This window comes from Herpailurus yagouaroundi, unplaced genomic scaffold (genome assembly GCF_014898765.1).
Source record: "Herpailurus yagouaroundi ecotype Mexico unplaced genomic scaffold, PumYag 195, whole genome shotgun sequence".
Taxonomy (NCBI): Eukaryota; Metazoa; Chordata; class Mammalia; order Carnivora; family Felidae; genus Herpailurus; species Herpailurus yagouaroundi.
Window position 1 is genome coordinate 13,507,601 of NW_024412426.1, and position 23,372 is coordinate 13,530,972.

Sequence of the window (23,372 nt, forward strand, 5' to 3'; positions counted from 1 at the left end):
AAGTATGCTCTTAAACTTTTTATGTCAAAGAGAATAATTCTGCTGCTCTAAAAGTTTGAGCATGTATGTGAAAACATTTATCATGTATGCTATTTTAGTATATTTTAATATTTTAAAATATTTCTTAAAAATAAAAATTCTATGACATAGTGATTAAAGTTAAGTTAAGTTAAACTCAGCCAAGGGATAGTCTGGGAGTTTTGTAAATTTCACTGACTCCTCATAAGTACTTTTCTGTTCTTACTCCCCATGATGCATCAATATATTTTTTATGAAATATTTTAGATAAAATTCTAGACAAATTTATTTTCAGTTGATATACAAGGTGAATCCAAATCTGCAGTTACAAAATGAAATAACAGCTTGGAAATTTTAACTTTGGAGAACAAATGTTAAAAGAAATAGAACCCAGTGTTTTTTCCAGCAAGTCTCCATTATTCTTTTTTTAATTTTTATTTATTTTTGAGAGAGAGTGAGAAAATTGGGGAGCGGCAGAGAGGGAGACACAGAATCTGAAGCAGGCTCTGGGCTCTGAGCTGTCAGCACAGAGCCTGATGCAGGGCTCAAACCCATGAGCCATGAGATCATGAAAAGGTAAGATGCTTTGACTGAGCCACCCAGGCGCCCCAAGCAAGGCTCCATTATTAATGTCCTCATGAATAAATGTTGAGCATCTGCTATCTTGAGAAGTACAAAAAAAAATAAACATAATACGTGTGGTAGATAACTTTATTCAGTGCCTATTTCATACCAGAGAGGAAGCATGGCTTAGAGATTGGAGCAAGGACTCTGGAACTGGCTTGCTTGAATTCAAATCTCCCTTCTATTTATTAACTCCATGATTTTGGGTAAGTTACTTAGCTTTCCTAAGCCTCAATTTCCTCAGTGGTTACATGGGGGTAACAATTATACCTTCCTCATAGGTTTTTTTTTTTTACAAGAATTAAATAAGATTATGAAGCATTTAGAAAGGGGCTTGATGCATAGTATACACAATATGTGTTAAATAAATAAGCAAAACTATTAAGTGGAGTTCATAGAACTTAACATACTGCATTTATTCATTTTAGTAACCCTAGAAGATATATGCTGTTTTTATTTTAATTTTACAGATACACAATTTTTTAAAAAGACATTAAGTAAATGTTCCCAAATCACACACTGTTAGGTTTTATGGCTAGAACTTAAATCTCTCTCACTCTGATGTTTACTTGTACAGTAGCTTTGCCTCTGAGCTTCGTATGGCCTAGATTATAAGATGAAACAGGTGTGAATAAGTCTGGAAAACCAACCCAAGAAGATATGCACTCAGTAATTGTGTGTTTAGGCTGTATGATGTTACTGATTTTGAAAAGTGCTGGCAATAAACTTCCCAGAAGACTTCACAGCTAGAATGGAGACGGATTTTATAACTTCAGTAGAATTTTAATTTGTTATTATTAAATACTTTTGATACTTCAGTTTAGAAAAAAAGTCATAAAAGGTCTTAAACATCAGGCTGGCATGGTATGTCTACGGGCATGGTATGTCTATTATTTAAGGAATCTGGCTATTTTTTAATGGTTTATGCTAGTGAATAAATGTCAGGTAGCAAGGATAATGCCTTGTTTGAGTATACTGACCCTAACCTGGGGGTCAGTTTTGCTGCACAGGGCACTTTGGGCAATATCTAGAGACATTTTTAGTTGTCACAATTGGGGGATCCCTTCTGCCATGTGGTGTGTAGAGGCCAGGGACAGCATCTCAGAGCAAAGAATTATCGGACCCAAAGTACCAAGAGTGTCAAGGCTGAGAGTTCCTATTTTAATGAAAAATAAGAATTATTCTTGTATAGGGTAGAATGCACACATACAACTAAACCCCTAGAACTAACATTAATAATATGAATAAATTAATGTGTTTTATAATAATATATAAGAATTTCTGGAGAATTACTCTTTCTCTCCTACCTAAACAGATGCCAAGAAACATTCTAAGTTCTAAATCTTTAAAAAATATTCCAAACATAGATGCTGATAACAAAGGTATTTTTGTTTCCTTCCAAGAAGTTATCATAGAGATTTAAGTAAAAAGGCAATGTAGGTAACAACGAAAATTTCAGTTCTGTTGTAGATTGGCCTTTAGCTTGCTTTGGGTTGTTTTGCATTTATCTCTCTCTGTTTTCTTGTGAATATCAACATTCTTTTTTTTTTTTTTAATATATGAAATTTATTGTCAAATTGGTTTCCATACAACACCCAGTGCTCATCCCAAAAGGTGCCCTCCTCAAAACCCATCACCCACCCTCCCCTCCCTCCCACCCCCTATCAACCCTCAGTTTGTTCTCAGTTTTTAACAGTCTCTTATGTTTTGGCTCTCTCCCACTCTAACCTCTTTTTTTTTTTTCCTTCCCTTCCCCCATGGGTTTCTGTTAAGTTTCTTAGGATCCACATAACAGTGAAACCATATGGTATCTGTCTTTCTCTGTATGGCTTATTTCACTTAGCATCACACTCTCCAGTTCCATCCATGTTGCTACAAAGGGCCATATTTCATTCTTTCTCATTGCCACGTAGTATTCCATAGTGTATATAAACCACAATTTCTTTATCCATTCATCAGTTGATGGACATTTAGGCTCTTTCCATAATTTGGCTATTGTTGAGAGTGCTGCTATAAACATTGGGGTACAAGTGCCCCTATGCATCAGCACTCCTGTATCCCTTGGGTAAATTCCTAGCAGTGCTATTGCTGGGTCATAGGGTAGGTCTATTTTTAATTTTCTGAGGAACCTGCACACTGCTTTCCAGAGCAGCTGCACCAATTTGCATTCCCACCAACAGTGCAAGAGGGTTCCCGTTTCTCCACATCCTCGCCAGCATCTATAGTCTCCTGATTTGTTCATTTTGGCCACTCTGACTGGCATGAGGTGATATCTGAGTGTGGTTTTGATTTGTATTTCCCTGATAAGGAGTGACGTTGAACATCTTTTCATGTGCCTGTTGGCCATCCGGATGTCTTCTTTAGAGAAGTGTCTTTTCATGTTTTCTGCCCATTTCTTCACTGGGTTATTTGTTTTTTGGGTGTGGAGTTTGGTGAGCTCTTTATAGATTTTGGATACTAACCCTTTGTCCGATATGTCATTTGCAAATATCTTTTCCCATTCCATTGGTTGCCTTATAGTTTTGTTGGTTGTTTCCTTTGCTGTGTAGAAGCTTTTTATCTTCATAAGGTCCCAGTAATTCACTTTTGCTTTTAACTCCCTTGCCTTTGGGAATGTGTCGAGTAAGAGATTGCTATGGCTGAGGTCAGAGAGGTCTTTTCTTGTTTTCTCCTCTAGGGTTTTGATGGTTTCCTGTCTCACATTCAGGTCCTTTATCCATTTTGAGTTTATTTTTGTGAATGGTGTGAGAAAGTGGTCTAGTTTCAACCTTCTGCATGTTGCTGTCCAGTTCTCCCAGCACCATTTGTTAAAGAGACTGTCTTTTTTCCATTGGATATTCTTTCCTGCTTTGTCAAAGATGAGTTGGCCATACGTTTGTGGGTCTAGTTCTGGGGTTTCTATTCTATTCCATTGGTCTATGTGTCTGTTTTTGTGCCAACAACATTCTTTACAGTAAGTTATTTTTACTATATGCCAGATGGTAGACCACTTCACTAATGTACTAAGTCAATTGTTACTTCAAACTGCACCCAGTCAGTTGTGCAGAGATGCTATTGGGCTTTCTTCCTGACATCCTCTTGGCTGATGATACATTCTGACAGTTTCATGTCCCTTTACAAAGGGACACACGTGCCCTGGGAAAGCGCTTTTGTAGATCTGAGGCTGTGAGAGAAAGGAAAATGAAAAAATAAGGAGAGTTCACATTGGAGACTCAATAAAACTGCTTTGTAATTTCAAATTGTTTTTAACATTTATTTATTTTTGAAAGAGTGAGAGCATGTGCGCATGCACACCTCCAAGTTGGGGAGGGGCAGAAAGAGGAAGACGGGATACAAAGCAGGCTCCGCACTGGGAGCCCAGAGCCCAGTGTGGGGCTCGAACTCGGGAACTGTGAGATCATGACCTGAGAGGAAATCAAGAGTCAGCTAGCCACTTAACCGACTGAGTCACCCAGACGTCCCTAAAACTGCTTTGTAATTTCAAATAAGGATAAGGTATTCTGTGATTATTTGAGAACGTAGACAATGCTGCTGTTGTTGCAAGGGCTTTTCTCTTCTCTGTCCAATGTATCCAGAATCACTACCAAAGTTCTGTTTTACTAAACTATATTGGATTCTTCACTAACTTTTCTAGCTTCTGTATTTCCAGCAGTTTTCAGGGACTGCCCTTCAGCATCTATAGCCATGACCATTCCAATTTTGAGCCTGTTCTGGAAGAAGCAGGGACTGCTATCTATAAACAAGTCCCTTGACACTCTACCCGATTCCTTGAAGGTATTAAGGGTGGCCAGATGAGAGTCAAAGGTTTATTATTATTATTATTACTGCGTTTAAAACTTGAAAGTAAAGGTTAAATGCAAATGCACTGGGAAGAAATGACTGGCATTGACTCATATTAAAATACAAATGAATGGGGTGGGACAAAGCTCCAGGAAGGTTGAGACATATTAGGCAAGAGCAGAGAGAAGTTAAGAGTGGGGAGATTGCTGTGCCTAAAATAAAGGTCACCTTTTCTGCAGTATTGCTCAGGGCTAGCCCACTATCCATTACTTCGGTAATATTTATATATTCCTATAATGTTTCAGACTTAGTTTACAGTTTAGTAGAGGCAAAAATAGGTAAGGGTTAGTGTTGGATTATTTGAAAGAGCAAGGAATTTGGCTTTCAAAAGCCTAGATTAAAATCCTATCTCTAAATAGCCTTGCTCAACTTACTAAAAGTCTCTGAGTCTGTTTCCTCACCTTCATGATGGGAATAATAATATCTAACTCAGCAAGTTGAAACTTTACGTGGAATTACTTCTGTTTTATGCAGATGTATATAGATGAGGCCTCTGGGGAATATGATTTACAGTAGCCAATTTTACCTGATAAGAAAACAGAACTAGTTGCCTAGAGATGTATGAACAGGATAAGGAAAAAATACAGGTAACATCTCCTTCTGCTCATCCTTTATGTGTATAGTATTTGGACCCTTGAATATTCTTAGGACAAGGACAACACCTTACTAGCATTTAGTTATCAGGTGAAATGTCAAAAGAAAGCATAATGGTGTGCACAAGCAAAACAGAAGCCGTGTTTTCTTACTCAGAACAAATGCTTCCACCATCAAGGTGACTGTGTGCATTGTTCAAAATGTTGGCTTCCAGAGATGCCACGTGGCCTACATGTTGACTTGTGGGGGTGATTCTGCAGCGTGTGATCAAGGAGGGTCACTGACTGGAAAGAGAACCTGGGGTCCGGTCGGGGGCACCCTTGTGACCCTTCCTCACCACGCATAGGCCTGCCCTCAGAGTCAGTCAGTGAAAGACAAAAGTGTGTTTCCCAAAGACATCGTGGTGGTGGCTTTGTGAAGAGTGGTTGGAATGTGGGGGAAGCAAGCAGCTAGGAGATGATGTGAACAGCCCAGGTGAGAGGCACTGCTTAGTTGGACTGAGGTGGTGATATTTTGAGTGGGCTTGAGGAACCAGACGTGATAGCCATGTTAGAGGTGGACTAGGTGGGACTCGGAGGCAGATTGGATACAGGAGCTGTGAGGAAAAGAGAATGACCCTCATGTGTCCAGCTCTGGGGCTGGAAGTGATGGTTCCGTGCAAGTAAGACATTGAAAGTCAGGAAAAATTAACAGGTTTTTGTTCATTTTGCTTTGTTTTTCTTTTGTCTTGCAGCTAAGGAAAGAAAGGTGGAAAGAGAATAAACTTGTTTTGTACATGTTGAGTGTGAGGTATTTTTCAAAGGCATTCAAGAAGAAGATTCAAAGTCTCAGAGTAGAGAGGGGCTCAGGAATGTAGATTAGGGAGAAAATCATATTTATGTGGAAGCCAGAGCCAAGAAAGGATTCAAGGACTTCAAGAATTGATTCAGAATGGTTAAAGAAAGATGGAAGCCTTTAAAGATATATTACTTGGCAATAGGTTATATATGGACATGGAATCAAGAATCTCATATTTGTCCTCCTTGCAGCATCGAGGAAATGAATGTATCACGACTGCCATTTAAGCCTTGAAGATGATCGGCTTTAAAGGATCTGAGATTAATCAAACTGCAGGCTTCGTGTGGGTCATGTGACCTGAGGGGTGCATATTGAGTGTGTTTTTTAAAGACAATATGAATAGTTGATAATTCTTTTATAAGTTGGTTTTGAATACATGAACATTAATTTTTTAAGGGGTTCACTTTGTTTTGAAGGATTCTTTGAAGGATTTGTAACAGATGTGAAATGAAAGCCCACAATTTAGTGGTGAGCTGAGGGGGAAAATTAGGGCAAGATATACTGAGGGAACATTTACGGAGGTAGGTAGGAAATTGCAAATAATGATATCATTTATTTGCGTAAAGGGTACTGCATTGAGAAAAAAAAATTCATCAAGTCGCCATGGAAGCTGTGATTGAGGCATGATTTTTGCCAGGAGCTGGGGGATGGGAGGCAGGAATAGAGAGATGGCGGTCAAAGGGAACAAACTTCCAGTTATAAGATGAATAAGTTCTGTGGATCTAATTACAACATGGTGATTGTAGTTAACAATACCGTATGCTATATTTGGAAGTTGCTAAGAAAGTAGATCTTCAATGGTTTCACCACAAAAAGAAATGGTAATTGTGTGAGATGATAGAGGTGTTCACAAACCCTACTGTGATAATCATTTGGCAATATGTGTATCACATCATCATGTTGTACACCTTAAACTTACATAGTGTTATATGTCTAGTATAATTCAGTAAAGCTGAGGAAAAAAGTTACAATAGGGAGAATAACACTATGTCATAGAAAAGGTGGAGCATAATGGGTCGGAATTTTACAAGATGATGGGATTAGAAGCTGCAAGTATAGACTGCATTTATTTTTCTAAACTCTTTCATGAGGGTAGGAAAGATCTTGAGGAATTAGCAAAAATAATGAATTTATTTTATTTTTTTAAGTTTATTTCTTTATTTTTGAGAGAGACAGAGAGAATGTGAGGAGGGGAGGGGCAGAGAGGGAGAATCTCAAGCAGGCTCCCCACTGTCAGCACAGAGCCCAATGCGGGGCTCGAACTTGTGAACCTTGAGATCATGACCTGAGCCAAAATCAAGAGTTGGTTGCTTAACTGACTGGGCCATCTAGGCACTCCTGTTTCTTTATTTATTTTTTTTGATGATCAGTGTTTGTTTATAGGCTGCGAAGGTGTAGCCAGGGCAAAGCAAATGTTTACAGGTTCAATTTGGGTCTGGGGATAAATGAGAAATATCTGAGAGGAGGTAGAATAGTATGACATTGAGAGAAGAATGTATGGATACTTGTTCTTCTAAGACATGAAGGAAGAACTTAAGTATGAATAAATGCATTTTCTAATTATAAATATGGTTTTACAGTTGTGAAGTATAGGGAAGAGAAATTGAATGAATCCATCTAATCCTCTCCTTTTGTTTTCTCAGTGAAGTATGAGCCTGAGTTGTACCCTCAGATGAGGAGTAGCGGATAGGGTGGGTGACTTGAGAAATGTAATAAGTGTTGGGCAGTCATGTAAAGAATGGAAATAAAAGGAATAGGGATTAGTATATGTTTGGTCAAGTTAATGACTCAGTAGGCATTGGACTATGCTGAAGCAACTAATAGCAGAACATTCATTTCCTCTGAGTGCAACTTATAAGACACAGGTTAAATTAATTTAAAGAATGTCTGAAAGATTGAAAACTGCTGAGTCAACTGGGATTTGAGGGACCAAAATCTCAGAGGAGAGAAGTCATTGAAGTAGGCCTCAGTGTTCTACAAGCCATCTTTCCCCCCTCAATCCACTGCTGGATTTAGGTGGGTTTGGGGGGGTCACGAGGATGTAGGAAGTAGCCAAGTAGTGAAGAGGCAGACAATCCACCAGAGCTCTGACAATCTCAAAGGATTTGGGGACACAAAAACTGCATTTCCAAGACAAGCCAGTTAGAATTTGAGGGGCAGAGCGTCTGAGAGAAGGGAAACTCAGAGAAGCTGAAAGTCAGCGCCTTCACCATGTGCACTAAACAAAGTCTTAATCTGCGTGGGGCAACAGGCTGAGGAGCAAACATAAAATACCCCCCAAAACAAAGCAGAGATATTGGCAGCATCACAGTGCTAAGAGGGAAAAAAAAAAAAATGGAATTCAGAACTTCCAAATGAAAAGGGGCCTTCGAAAGACCCTGGGCTCTCAGTTGAGAAGTTTCAGTGGGACTGAACGAGAGGTAGGCTGAACCTTATAAAGATTGGAGTCAGTTCCATTTTTTATTAAGTTCAGGAGATCCATCCTATTCTCCCTGACTGCCTTCCGGAAGATAAGATGGGGCTTCTGTGGAGGTAGATCTAAGTCCCTTCCCATTTTTCATAGAAAGGTCTGGCATTGAGCCAAGAATCACCAGGTATACCAAAGACTAAGATCAAGAAAAATAAATAGATCTGCACAGATTATATAAAATAATTATGGTTAATATGTTTGAGAAAACAGATGACAAATGGAGAATTTTACCAGGGATCCAGATACATAGGAAAGAATAAAATGGAAGAATTACAACTAAAAACAAGAAGTGAAATTAAAAACTCCATAGATAGGTTTGATGTCATTTGGACACATCTGAAGAGGCAATTAATTAACAGAATAGGTTAGTAGGAAATATCCAGACTGAAACGCAGAGAACAAAAAGGGAAATAAACTATAGAGGAAAACATAAGGAATATCTAGGGCATGATAGAAAGCACTGGGAAGGAGAAAGGGTGTGTGTGTGTGTGTGTGTGTGTGTGTGTGTGTGTGTGTGTGTAGGTTATGAACTCAAGGGTAAGTACAAAGAATACCAACCCTACGCATATTGCAGTAAAGTTGCTGGGAACTAAAGAGAAAGAAAAAAAAAATGTTCTAAAGGTATCCAGAGGAAAAAAGACATTTAAAAAAACAACCACAAGATAACAGAATGACATCTATGAAGTGTTGAAATAAAATATCTGCCAGAGTAAGCGAAGAAATTAAAGAAAGACAACATATACTACCTGACATCAATTTATTATAAAACTAGGATAATTAAGACAGAGTGGCATTAGTGCAAGAGTAAATGAATAGACTAATGGGCGAATAAACCAATAAAAATCCGGAAACAGACTTGCATTTATGTGACCTCTTGATTAATGCAAAAGCTACACTGCCATGCTAGGATTAAAGGCAGTGTTTCCAGTAAATGATCCCGAGTCCCTATGAAAAAAATCCTAACACTCCCCTCACACCATACGCAGGAATTGATTCCAATTTAGATCTAAAAAGAAAAAGTAAAACCAGTAAGATTTTTGAAGACATCAATGCAAACTGTTTTATGACCCTGGAATAGCTAAGGTTTTCTTAAAAGACAAAAAGCAGGGGAGCCTGGGTGGCTCAGTCAGTTAAGCACCTAACTCTTGATGTTGGCTCAGGTCATGATCCCAGGGTCGTGAGACTGAGCCCTGCTTAAGATTCTCTCTCTCTCTGCCCCACTCTGCACCTCCATCCCCACTCCCCTCCCCACTCACACACACACACACACACACACACACACACACACGCACACCGTCTCTCACTCTCTCTCTAAAAAAAAAAAAAAAAAAAAAAGACAAAAAACCTGAATTATAAGAAAACAGTTGGACACACTGAACTATATTAAAGTTCGGCATTTATTTTGATCAAAAGACATCATTTAAAATAGTGAAAAGATGGAAACCCTAAATTGAGAAAATACATTTGCAACCTATGTATGTCTGTCAAAGGACTCATCCAGAATATGTAAAGTACTCATAAATTAATCTAAAAAACAAGCAACCCAATGGAAAGAAATGGACAAAGGATTTGAGTATGCTCTTCATTCCAGAGAATCACCAATTGACTAATAAAAAGAAGAGGTATTCAACCTCATCATCATCCAAGATGTGTGAAATAAATCCACACTGAGATACCATCATACATCCACCAGATGTTTAAAATTAAAAGACTGACAATATTAAGTATTGGAAGGATGTGCTGCTGTATGACTATTAACATCAGCGTGTACAACAGTGCAATAATTTCATACCTAAGGAATTCCATTCTTGGGAATTTTACAACAGAAACATACATATGTACACAACAAAAGCCACATCCAGAATGTTCATGGCAGCACCACTGGTAATATCCCAAATTAGAAATAATCCAAATGTCCATTAACGGTGAAATGGATAAACATTTTATGGAATACAGTGGAATAGTTTCCATCAATAATAACGAACATATTTTACACGTTACTGTGGATGAATCTCACATACTTAATGGTGGCCCAGTTGTACATATTGTGCTATTGATTCTATTGATAAAAAGCAGGTAAAAATATTCTATGCCGATAGAAGGCAGGGCACTGGTCACCCTGCTGGAGGGACTTGAGGGAGGCTTCCGGAGTGCTGGTAACGTTCTGTATCTTGATCTGGGTGGTGATATTGTGAGTGAGTTCAGTTTATGAAAACTCAACAGACTGTAGCAATGATCTTCTAACTCTTCTGCCTATATCTTATCCTTCAACAAAAACTTTATGGTAAAAAAGAACCAAATGGCCCTTGCAATTTGTACATTTACGGTGAGGCTAACAATCACTTTCCTGGCTCAGCCAGCATAGAACCTGGGGAGTGAAAGTTTGGTAATCATAAAACCTTTAAGTTTTTAAACCTTTAAGTTGAAAAGCTTTAAGTGCTCCATATAATTACCTTTATCATGAAATCACACATATTTCAAAGAGTGATGACAGCTGAAAGCGATATGCAGAAGCATTTATTTCAACAAATTACTATTTAATTTTTGGTCTTATGGTACTCCTATTTTGGTGGTAACTGAAGCAGAATGCTTGAATATTCAGTCTATCACCTTATATACGTTGCCTGCTAACACACCCCGCATACTTTATTCTTGGATTTGTTTTCATGTGGCTACTTGAAAAGGTCTTTAATGGCTGGAAAGAAACGGAAGTGAATTACTGGATTGTGCTTAATATAGTCTATGGGCAGCATGACTCCATGACAGACGGCCAGTAAGCCTGTTGACGTCTCAATGCCAAAATATTTCTACTTTTCTGTCTGTGTTCTTTATATTATTGTTCTGTAGTTGATTCTAATCATATACCTTAAACCACATTTTTCTAAATTGTGTACCTAAGAACCGCCTGGTCAAGTTGTTAAAAATGCAGATTTCCAAGCCTGAGCTCTGACTGAAGACGCAAAGTATGTGCATTTTTAACACTCCAGACGATGCTGTGAAGATATTTTAGGGGACTAAATTTTGAGAAACACTACCTTAAGTTCACCATCAATAGTAATAGCTATTTGGAAAATGATATTTTGGCTGGGAATTTGGGGGGATTATTCTTTTGGGGATTTTTTGGCTGTTTTGTATCAGGTTATGAGTCACCTTCATTTAGAGCAAAGGGTTTAAGTTGCTGAGCAAAGTGGATATGAGAAAGCAAACGGAGAATATTTAAAATAGAACTTACAGAGTACAGAAGCTGCCATCAGCCCCTGTCATGAATCATATAATATTTTGTTCAGACAAAGCTGAAGTGGCAGATGGGCCTGTTATTAATTTAGGTAGGCACTCCTTAAACTACTAAAGTTTATGAGAAGTTTTACAACCCTGGAATTCTGAAGCTATTTCAGGTGCATGTAGTTTCATGTCATCTTTATGGGAGCAGAAAAAGATCTGTATCCCACACCCCTTGCATTTTTGTTTGTCAGAATTTAGATAAAAGGATGCAATGAGAGGAAGTCTTTGCCCACACATTGCATCTTTGCTTTACCACCTGTTTTGCTGGAACCAATCAAGGCGAAGCTGAATCATTGACTCAGCATCCAGTTACCCTACAGGCATCAATTCACAAAACCATGAACTAAGTATACAGGAGAAAGAAACCCAAACATTTCTTTTCCTACATTTGACTTCTTTCTCCCCTGAATGCATATCTAGGAACTTCTCTCAAGCACCTGGCTAAGTTGTGCTGTCGAACTGGACTGCTTTCCCTTTTCAAAGCTTCCGTGTGTGGGACGCCTGGATGGCTCAGTCGGTTTAGCGTCTGACTCTGGCTCAGGTCACGATCTTGTGATTCGTGAGTTCGAGCCCTGTGCCGGGTTCTGTCCTGACAGGTCAGACCCTGGAGCCTGCTTCGAATTCTCTGTCTCCCTCTCTCTCTCGATCCCTCCTCCGCTAGTGCTCGCTCTCTCTCTCTCCCCCCAAAATAAATAAACATTAAAAAAAAAAAAAGCTTCTATGCACTATGGTGCTAATGAAGATTATAGATTATATAAAGGGCATGAGCTGTGTGATTAGCATAATCCAATTTGAAACTAGCATCCTAAAATTCTTTTTCATCTTGCAGTGCCTGCCACTGCCAGATGTTTCTCAGCTTGCAAAGATTAGCAGTGATGCCGACTGCACTATCAAAGTTTGCAGCTGTCGGTGGTTTTCCACTGTCCAGCACCCTTTGACATCTTAACTGAGGTCTCTCGCTAATGAAGCGAGAGGAGAAACTAAAACAACTACCACTCTTGACAGAGGTTGTAGACTATTGATGCTGGGGAAAAGTGAAAAGAAGAATCCAAAGTGACAGCTTTAAACTGGGTTCTGGTTTTCTTAAAGGAGGTCTGTCCCTGTTTTGACGTATAAATGTAGCATCGGCATCCTGTCGCACGGTATTTTCTTTATCATTTTTTCAGAGTTAGAATTTGCCAGGGTGTATGACCTGAACTGAGCGTCCAGGATGGCTTGGAAGATGGTTATATCCCTGACTGATTTAGGCTATTTCAGTTTGCTGCATTCTTTTCTTATTCTTGGGTTTCTCCCAAGGAACTTAACTTTCTGCTTTCTCTTCCTCATTTGGCCCAAGAAAACCTCTCCCTCCTTTCCTCAGATTCAGAGGAAGACCAAGCCTCAAAGGCAATTTCTCCACCTATGATTTGACTTTATTTGTGTGTAATAATCCGAGTGACTGAGTTACTAGTCATGGGCGTAGTGTATCTGCTTGTCTCCCGTTTACCTTTGCCTCTCAAATTAGGCTCTTAGCATTTGAGTCACTTCCACAGTCCAGATCTTCAGTTTCATGCTCGGTGGCCTGGTAAAGCCAAACTGCTTCTTGACAGGTAGTTGCTGGCGTAGAGTAGGCACTCAAATATTTGTTGAGCGAATGAGTGATGTTTACCATTTGCATGCCTCCTCTTCCCGGACACTTTTTGTTTTCTAGATTGATTTTTGCCTGGTTTTGTGTGTTCTAGTGTTTGGGGAAAACAGAAAAGAGCATCAGCCCCATGAGAAAGAACCTGCCCTATGGGCTAATGAAGGGGCTCCATTTTTGCACATTTAAGGTGAAGGACCAGTTGAATTGTCTCCTTTAAATCACGTGTTGACTTCTCAAAAGAGGGAAGATATTTTTCTTTATGGCCTTCCACCACCTGCTATTCTAACCTGTAGTTTTGTTTCTGATTTGCCATCTTGAGAGCTGGTGCTGTGGCAAGAACATGGTTAAGGAAAAGCAACATCTCCTGGTTGAGGAGGTGGGAAGAGTCACCTTGTAGCCTGCCTGCCTCTGCTTTGGCCCGTTTCCCCTTGGCTTCCCTCCTGCTCAGTACTTTTGTTTTCTAGTTTGTCTTCCATGGTCTGGTTGAGAGATACAAGCACTGGGTTAGAAACTGCAATATGTAAATGTATCAAACCAACACTTTGTCTGCCTTACACTTATGCAATATTATATGCCAATTATACCTCCATAAAAATAAATAATAAATAAAATTCCAATAACTACCTATTTCCCTTTTCTCTAAAACAGGGTATCGAAAGTGTGAACAGAAGATGACCTACATCAGTATCAGCTAGAATATTTATTTTAAAATGCAGATTCCTGGGGCATCTGGGTGGCTCAGTTGGTTAAGCATCCGACTCTTGATTTCAGCTGAGGTCATGATCTCACGGTTTGTGAGTTTGAGCACCACATTGGGCTCTGCTCTGTCAGCATGGAGCCTGATTGTGATTCTCTGTCTCCTCTCTCTCTGCTCCTCCCCCACTCATGTGTGTGAGCGTGCTCTCTCTCTCTCTCTCTCTCTCTCTCTCTCTCTCTCTCTCAAAAATAACTAAACTTTTAAAACTGCACATTTCTAAGTTCTCTGCTGATCATAGGTCTTAGGAAATGAGGGTCAGGGGTCTGCAGGTTTTTCTTTTTTTAATGTTTATCTAATTTTGGTTGAGAGACTGCAAGTGGGGGAGGGGCAGAGAGAGAGAGAGAAGAAGACAAAGAATCTGAAGCAGGCTCCATTCTCTCACCACAGAGCCCGATGTGGGGCTCATGAACTGTGAGATCATGACTTGAGCTGAAGTTAGACGCTTAACCAACTGAGCCAGTCAGATGCCCAGTAGAACCCTAGGCATTTATATTACACTCTTACTTTTGAGACTCAGCTGCCCTTAACTATCAATGCATAAGGTCCAAATGGGAAAATTAAATAAAAGACAATTCCAAATGCTTGTACCTCATTCACAAATCTTTCCTCTTTACCATAAAAAGGCTTTTAAAAATGTGATCACCACATAGAACTATGAACAGCGTTTAAAAATTAAGTGAAGGGCACTGATTAAATTGTTTGATGGCCATAACTACTGTTGAAAGACAAAGGTTTTTTTTTTTTAATTTCTTTGAAAAGCAATCATTTGAGAACTATTATTTTTGCTTTTCCTTTGTTCTCAATTTTTATATCTTTTTATGTGGACATCTGTGCCACTTTCTTCCTCCCTCCCTCCCTTTCTTTCTCCTTCCCTCTTCTTTTCCATGACTCTACTTTCTATAGCAATGCCTACCTTATGATATCATCTTTAGAACTTAGGAGCATGATGTCATTAAATGAATGATTGTTGCAGTCAGAACTTCCCCTGAGACTTACCAGCTGGATGATAGTAGACAGATTGCTTAACATCCCTCAGTTCCTGTTGTCTCAACAGAGCACTTACCTTGTAGTACTGTTGGGAGATTTGAATGAGACTTATGTGTGTACAGTGCTTAACGGAGATCCTAGCAGGCATTACTCAACTGTTGGTTTTTGTGGTTATGAATTACAATGGCCACTTGGGAAAGGATGTGTTAAAGAGAAAAGTCAAGTCCTTAAGTTAGGAGACCTATGAATATTGTGATGGTTGTCAAGTTCTAAAGAGATAAAGTTGAGTCAGACTTGATGGCTGCCCTCAAGCTGTTGACAGTCTTGTAGGAAAAGATAAATGTGTAATTACATCCATGAAATGTAGTGTGTGCAATGCTGTAAGACGGTGAAGGATTCAGTGGAACCACTAAGGAGGGAGTGATCAATGTTTCCACGGCTTAGTCAGTTGCCTTGTTGTTAAGTGTATATATAGTGGGAAGAAATTTAAATAGTACCTTTGTTTCTTTCTATTTAAAATGGTACCCACATCATGCCCTGACTCAAGCAAGTCTTTATGTACAGTAGAAAAAGCTGTCACTTCCTGGGGCACCTGGGTGGCTCAGTTGGTTAAGTAAGCGTCTGACTTCGGCTCAGGTCATGATCTCATGGTTTGTGAGTTCGAGCCCCATGTTGGGCTCTGTGCTGAGAGAGCCTGAAGCCTGTTTCAGATTCTGTGTCTCCCTCTTTCACTGTTCCTCCCCTGCCTGTGCTCTGTCTCTCAAACATGAATAAACATTTTAAAAAGTTAAAAAAAAAAAAAAGAAAAAGCTGTCACTTCCTTGAGACACCCACTTCCATCTGATTGAGTACTGCTATAATAAATACAGAAACATACATGGATTACTAATATAGGTGCTGTTCAGTGTGCAGCCTGTACAGCTATACAAGGCAACCCTATAACTACAATATTTATCTCACACTGACTGTCATTGTTTGGCAAAGAAAGTAATTAGGATAATTTTTTTCTGTTGTAGACTATGATCCTAAACCCATGACCTTGTCACCATCAGAGTCCTGGGGTGACGGTTATATTGCAGTTAGCTGGGTGAGATTGCTCTCATCATTTAGCAGTTGGACTGACATGTTGACTGAACATGTCCTAAAGTGGACAGAAGAATTCTGAGTAAAGCACCTAATAAGCGATTCCTTCCCACAGGACTGTTGTGAAGGGCAGGGACATAATGTGTAAGAAGTATATAACCTGAGATGTTCTTCTGTTATGTAGTATCTTGTCTCAGACATTTTGAATATGTGATGGCAGATTCATTAAAAATAATCTGACAGAGCATACAGTAAAAACAAATTAGGAATTATGAATCACATCTTTGTATCCTTCTCCCTTGTGTTTGCTGTCTATAGTTGATACCCCAGATCCCTATGTGGAACTTTTCATCTCCTCAACCCCTGACAGCAGGAAGAGAACAAGACACTTCAATAATGACATAAACCCAGTGTGGAATGAGACCTTTGAATTTATTTTGGATCCTAATCAGGAAAATGTTTTGGAGGTCAGTGAATCATTTGTGGACTGTTCAATGGTCATAATTCATGTTGAAGTTGGTGCCTGAGCTTTGTCCCTTCTCTTCAGTTGGGTGTAGTTGGAGTCCAGCTGTGCAGCATGGCATACTAAGCTCCAGATGGTGCCCCCCAGGTGATGTGACACCACCCCCCCCCCCACCCGGGTGATGGGAAGGTCCAGTGGAAAACACAAGAGTTAGGTAGGGCTGGGAAGAATCGTTTATCCTCCTTGAGTGCTTTGGAGAAAACGTTTTGTGTTATAAAGAGAAAGGTCCAAGTATAACAGAATAATCCTATTGTCAATTGATTGTGACTTTAAGGTAACTTAAGGCTTCTAACTTAAAATCATTAACTTTCAATGAAGTTAAAATAGATCATTTCCAAAATGGTTGCATGGGTTTTCTACATAATTTATTTCTCATACTCCAGAATAGCATTTCCCCTGAGAGGGGATAAAGTCCCATTTTTGAAAACATGATAATGAAGATGTCAATCAGGAAAATGAAAAAAAAATTATTATTTTAGTAGCAAATGTGTCTGAAAGAAAAGACAAAGTATTATAACAAAGCTGAATGTTGAGGACCTCAAATGATTATTAAAGATCATTTGAAGACTTTCATTTATTGATTGTGGTGGAGATTTTAGATATAATTTCCAAAGATCCAAGAGAAATTGTGTTCTTGTGCTTTACCTTTTAATGTCTACAGGTCACATTAATGGATGCCAATTATGTCATGGATGAAACTCTAGGAACAGCAACATTCCCCATATCCTCTATCAGAGTGGGAGAGAAGAAAGAAGTTCCTTTTATTTTCAACCAAGTAAGCAACACAACAGGATTATTTTTCAACCCTATGTCAGATAAAAATCTCTTTATTCTGGAATTTTATTTCTTTGTTTGTTTGAATGTTTGTGTTTTAAAGAGGAAAATTTTGTTTTCCCTTCTACTTCTTATCCTAATCTTTTTATTGTTTTGATATTTATAGACTTTGGTTGAGGTATCACAGTAAATACTATTAAGACATTAATCTCTGTTGTTGCTCTCAGTGAGCCAATGACTTTGGATCCCACTGGCAGGTCTAACAAAACTTCTGGGAAGATGAAGGAAGATATGAAATCTGAAAGGAATAGCAGAGAAGAGAGAATGAGGGAGTGAACTCAGAAAACTATTGGGACGTCCAAACTGTTCCAAAATTACATGCTTAGTAATAAATTAAGCCTCTGTGGAGCATCTGTCTCAAATAATCCTCAAACAATTAGGGCTGAAGCAATGAAAGGTCAACAGGAATAGTCTTGGGGTTTTTATTCTCTTTATAATGCTAGGCTTGCTGCATTTCTGAAATTTCAATAATTTAGGAACACTAAAGCCTTAGAAAAATTATTACTACAGAGCAAACATTGGATTTTGAATTTTATAAGAAACTAATTTAATAGTTTACAGTGAGAAATGTAAACAACTGGTGGACAAGTATGCAGAGACTGGTTAATGTATTAACTTCTTATTGGGAGAGGCTCTGTTTTTGCTCATTCTTGGAATGACTTCAAATTGCTGTCTTCACTCAAACCTGCCTATTCCTTAGGTCTCACCTCCCTAACCATTGCTATCCCAAGTGACTTCCTCCTTCTCTGAACTCCTAAGATAATTATCTGTGGTATTCATTGGGACTGAATCATTTAAATCATTCAGTTGCTCACCTCCCTCCCTTTCCCCATACACTAAAATCCTATAGGTCAGGAATACTAGTTATGCATGTCTAATTACAGAGTTAATACATAGGGTATACTTATTGAATGCGGGTATATGGATTTAGAAACCAGCTCAAGCCCAAAGGGCCACCTGACCAGTTCATGCAATCAGAGCAGCCCAGGTGCCTGAGGACACTCTAGTCACGCACTCTCTGCCGACTCCTTGAGCTGCTTATGGAAGCATGTCTTCTGTATGTCTTAATCCAGTGCCAAGAGATACACAGCCCACAGTTCTGTTGACTTTTTGAAGTTATTTCGTTCATCCCTCTTGCAAATGCTTATGGAAGTGTCCTGTGTACCAGCCACTGTGTTCTGTGCGAGGAATATAAGAAAGAACAAGACACAGGAGGCTTTCCCTCAGTTGTCTTTCTGTGGGGTGGAGGTGAGGTAGGGGTGGAAATAGGAAGCAGGCTTAGGAGATGTGAACGTGATGAAATGAAACCACCATCCAGTGAGATAAGCATCAATGAGGAATGTGCAGAGTATGGTAGGAAGACAGAATAAAGACAGACTGTGTTGGGGGAGGAAGCCAGGGATGGCTGCGTATTAGTAGGTGATTTTGAATAGATTGAACAGTGAACGTAGTGATTTAATCCCTTGGCATTTGAAGCCAGGCTATTTGGTGTTTAAATGCCAGCTCTGTCCCTTACTATCTGTTTTATCCTGGTCAAATCACGTAGCTCTTCTGTGCCTCAATTTGCTCATCTATCAAATGGAGATAATATCTCATATGATTAGATGAGTTAATTTTATTTATATAGCTGTATAATATATAATGTATATTACATATACATGTATTTTAAATATATTTAGATATAATTATATATTTAATATAGATTTATATATAAATATAAATATTTATAGATTTATAGATTTATGTAGATTTATATATGTTATTTGTATATATTTATATATTATGTATTTAATTATTATAATTATTTAATTATACTTTTATACAGTTTAGTACATAAGGTATAGATTAAAAGTTACTTATTTTATGTATTTATTAAGTATATAATTTATTACATATTAAATATATAATGGTGCTTGGTTATAGAACTATATATCAATACTGTGTGCACATGGATATATCCATACATACACATAGTGCTTAGAACACATTAAGCTCTATATAAATGCAAAGGCATGTAGTCTTGAAAGAAGAAAGCAAGTTGGGGCCTGGCAAGTTACAAGGCTTGGCAGGCACAGGTTGATGAGCCGTGGGTAAAGTTTAAAGATGGTCAAGGCTAACATCCCCCGACCTTCCTAAGGCATGTTGCTGGAGTTGGTTCTTAAACGTTTGTTGAGAGCTTTGTAAGCATGGATTGGCCTTCCCAAAGTATGCTTTTCCCCCTCTTCAGTCTGATTATAAGAGAAAATATTGTAGGGAAACATGCATTTCTTCTCCTCCTGTCATTTCCTATGGTTAGCTGTGTAACCTCCGGGCTCTAAAAAAGACTCTACATTCCTGAATTTAAAGTAGCTTACATAATTATTTTCTTAAGTGTGCCTGAGAAAACAGTTGGCCAAACAGCTTTTTTTTTTTTTTTTTTTTTTTACGTCACTCTGTTCTTAAGAGTCCTTTGCAGTTTTTATCTGAAGGACAGTTGTTTGAGTTAGTGACCTGTAATGGTAGAGGGGAGAAAGGTGAATGCACACCACAGGTTGGAGAGCCCCTGTCTTCTCCAGATCATGTGGTGTGCCCTATGCAAGCTGTCTAGCCTTGCCTCACCTCTGAACCAGACCTTTCAGAGGAATGTGGGCTTCTTTCTACAGTGTTCACAGAGGTGAGAGGGAGCAGACTGGGAGGATATAATGTGGGAAAATAGACTTTTAAACAATTCTTGAAAATGATCATGGCAAAGTAGTAAAAAAAGAAAAAAAAAAGAGAAAGAGAGATAGAGAACACATACTTCCAGCCAAGACATTAGCAAAAACTTCTTCAAAATCTCCAAAGTCAATACTGAGTCAACATACAGTGATTTCTATGGCCAGCAGCCAGTTAGAGAAAGAACGAGAGCCTCTAAATGGAGAGTGCCAGATTCCCAAGGAGCCTACTCTGCCCACTCAGGGCAGAAACTGGGAATTAGGAGACCCATTCTCTGATTTTCTCTAGGTCACTAATTTCGCTGTACAATGTTTGAGTTGTCACTCTTTCTGTCTTATTTTCTTCATCTCTAAAAGAGAGGTTTTGATTAACATATTTCCAAGACCATTTCTAATTTATAAAATGTTGTGATCTAGAAAGAATACCTTTTTTCATATGACCTTTTTATTCAAAAATGTTTAATTCTTTCCATATTGTGTCCATGGACACAAAATAATAATGCAGTAATAAAAATCCTTCACTTTGTGCCCACCTGGGGATGCCAAAAAAAAATCTTTATTATGTGATTTTAAAATACTGACCCGTCAGTAGATTATTTTTCAGTATGAGAATTTGAGCAGCTAAAATTTTGCAGCTAACACTTTGCTAAACGTTAAGAAAACGACAAGAAGTTCGTTTTCAAGGAATTAATAAGCTGGAAAGGAGTAGACATTCGTGTGTAAACTGGTAAGTCATATAATAAGCAGTGGCATGAGGAATCTCTTCATTAATTTACTTACTTAGGTGTGATTAAACACTTGTTATGTTCTAGACAGTATTGCAGGTGATGGGCAAACAGGAGAGGACCTGACAGATGATGTTCTGGTTTCCAGTGAGCCTGTATTCTATGGGGGGAGGTAAATAGGTAACAAAAGCAAAAGGATAATCAGCAGAACATCAGCTAGAGATAAATACTGTGAAGAAAATAGAGGGATGTGACAGGGAATAGTTGGTGGCAACTAATGTTTCTGTCAGGGAAGGCCTTTCTAAAGCATTAGATTTTTTTTCTCTGAATTTTATTATAAAAATCTTCAAGCATGTACAAAGTTGGAAGATTTGAAAGACTGCCACGTAGACTCTACAATTAACATTTTGCTGTATTTACTTTGCCACATGTCTCTCCATCTACCTATCCATCAAACTATTTTGATGCATTTGGAAACAAACTGCAGGCAACAAATGTTTTACCCCTAAACACTTTAGCATTTCATTAACTAGAGTTTAGTATTTGCATAATATAGTTTTAAGTGCCAAATAGTGTGGACAATATGTACAATGAAAGTTATAAGAAGGAATTATTCATTCATTCATTTCACACATAACCATTGAATACCTACTGTGTGGCAGACAGTTTTTAGGCACCACTTCTTCAGAAGAGAACAAAACAACAAGAATCCCTACCCTTATGGAACTTATATTCTCTTTTTTTTTCAATATATGAAGTTTATTGTCAAATTGGTTTCCATACAACACCCAGTGCTCATCCCAAAAGGTGCCCTCCTCAATACCCATCACCCACCCTCCCCTCCCTCCCACCCCCCATCAACCCTCAGTTTGTTCTCAGTTTTTAAGAGTCTCTTATGCTTTGGCTCTCTCCCACTCTAACCTCTTTTTTTTTCCTTCCCCTCCCCCATGGGTTTCTGTTAAGTTTCTCAGGATCCACATAAGAGTGAAACCATATGGTATCTGTCTTTCTCTGTATGGCTTATGTCACTTAGCATCACACTCTCCAGTTCCATCCATGTTGCTACAAAGGGCCATATTTCATTCTTTCTCATTGCCACGTAGTACTCCATTGTGTATATAAACCACAATTTCTTTATCCATTCATCGCTTGATGGACATTTAGGCTCTTTCCATACTTTGGCTATTGTTGAGAGTGCTGCTATAAACATTGGGGTCCACGTGTCCCTATGCATCAGTACTCCTGTATCCCTTGGGTAAATTCCTAGCAGTGCTATTGCTGGGTCATAGGGTAGGTCTATTTTTAATTTTTTGAGGAACCTCCACACTGTTTTCCAGAGCGGCTGCACCAATTTGCATTCCCACCAACAGTGCAAGAGGGTTCCCGTTTCTCCACATCCTCGCCAGCATCGATAGTCTCCTGATTTGTTCATTTTGGCCACTCTGACTGGCGTGAGGTGATATCTGAGTGTGGTTTTGATTTGTATTTCCCTGATGAGGAGCGACGTTGAGCATCTTTGGAACTTATATTCTATTTAGTAAGAGAGACAAGAAGCAAGATAAATAAGTAAAAGTTGCTTGTGTTAGATAGTGATAGCAGTAAGTGCTGAATAAACTAGTGAAGGAAGAGAGGGGCGTTTGTATATGTGGGTAAAGGGGGTTGCAAGTGCAGTTCCAAAAATGTGGCTAAGAAAACATCTCGGATGATATCAGGGGCAGAAGTTGTTCTGAGTAGAAAAGTCCTGAGATGAAAGTTTGCCTGCCATGTTGAGTAACAGCAAGGAGGAGAATATGGCTGGAACACAGAGAAAGAGTAGCAGAGATTGTGGTAGGAGACGAGGGAAGGGAGGTGAAGGGGGATGGGGTTTCAGTGAGTTACTTACAGTGGATATCAATGGCTTAGGCTTGTCCTTAAAGGAAGGATGTGGTTGGATCACTAAAGGGATGGAAAGCCCTTCTGGTGGAGAGACTAGCCTGAGCCTTTGTTCATAGTCATGGGACTAAAAACGACAAGCATGTTCAGGAAACAGCGTCTAGACCTGTGTGATGGGAGCAGAGCATTCATGCGTGAGGGTAGAATGGGTACGCTGGGATCAAACTATAGCAGAGTTCAAGTTTCAGATGTTAGATGTTGGAATTTGGATGTTTTCTTACCGACAGCAGTGAGTCATGGAAGGTTTTTGACCAGGTAATGGGGAATTTCGGGCAAACAGGTTTTGGCTTCTTTCTCAGATGTATTAGTAAGCAACAAGTTAGTAGATAAAGAATGTTTACTATTGAAAACAAAAAGGTCTTTTTTTTCCTTCCCCTCCCCCATGGGTTCCTGTTAAGTTTCTCAGGATCCACATAAGAGTGAAACCATATGGTATCTGTCTTTCTCTGTATGGCTTATTTCACTTAGCATCACACTCTCCAGTTCCATCCATGTTGCTACAAAGGGCCATATTTCATTCTTTCTCGTTGCCACGTAGTACTCCATTGT

The 23,372-nt window shown here is 38.9% G+C and overlaps 1 protein-coding gene and 1 long non-coding RNA gene across 6 annotated transcripts in view; one reads left to right on the plus strand and one right to left on the minus strand.

The window, feature by feature from the left end:
• Window positions 1–23,372, plus strand: part of PLA2G4A (phospholipase A2 group IVA) — a 160,918-nt gene that overhangs the window by 53,075 nt on the left and 84,471 nt on the right. For 4 of the 5 annotated variants that reach the window (XM_040446617.1, XM_040446618.1, XM_040446620.1 and 1 more), the window contains 2 exons: window positions 16,435–16,583; window positions 17,301–17,414. The exons of the other annotated variant lie outside the window; for it this stretch is intronic. In XM_040446617.1, the coding sequence (XP_040302551.1) occupies window positions 16,435–16,583; window positions 17,301–17,414 (263 nt within the window). The remainder of the gene's footprint in view (window positions 1–16,434; window positions 16,584–17,300; window positions 17,415–23,372) is intronic. 5 annotated transcript variants of the gene reach the window in all.
• LOC121011862 (uncharacterized) lies at window positions 13,528–15,649 on the minus strand. Its single transcript, XR_005781811.1, has 2 exons — window positions 15,531–15,649; window positions 13,528–13,768 (listed from the first exon to the last, which is right to left on the minus strand). It is a non-coding gene; the product is annotated as an uncharacterized LOC121011862 (long non-coding RNA).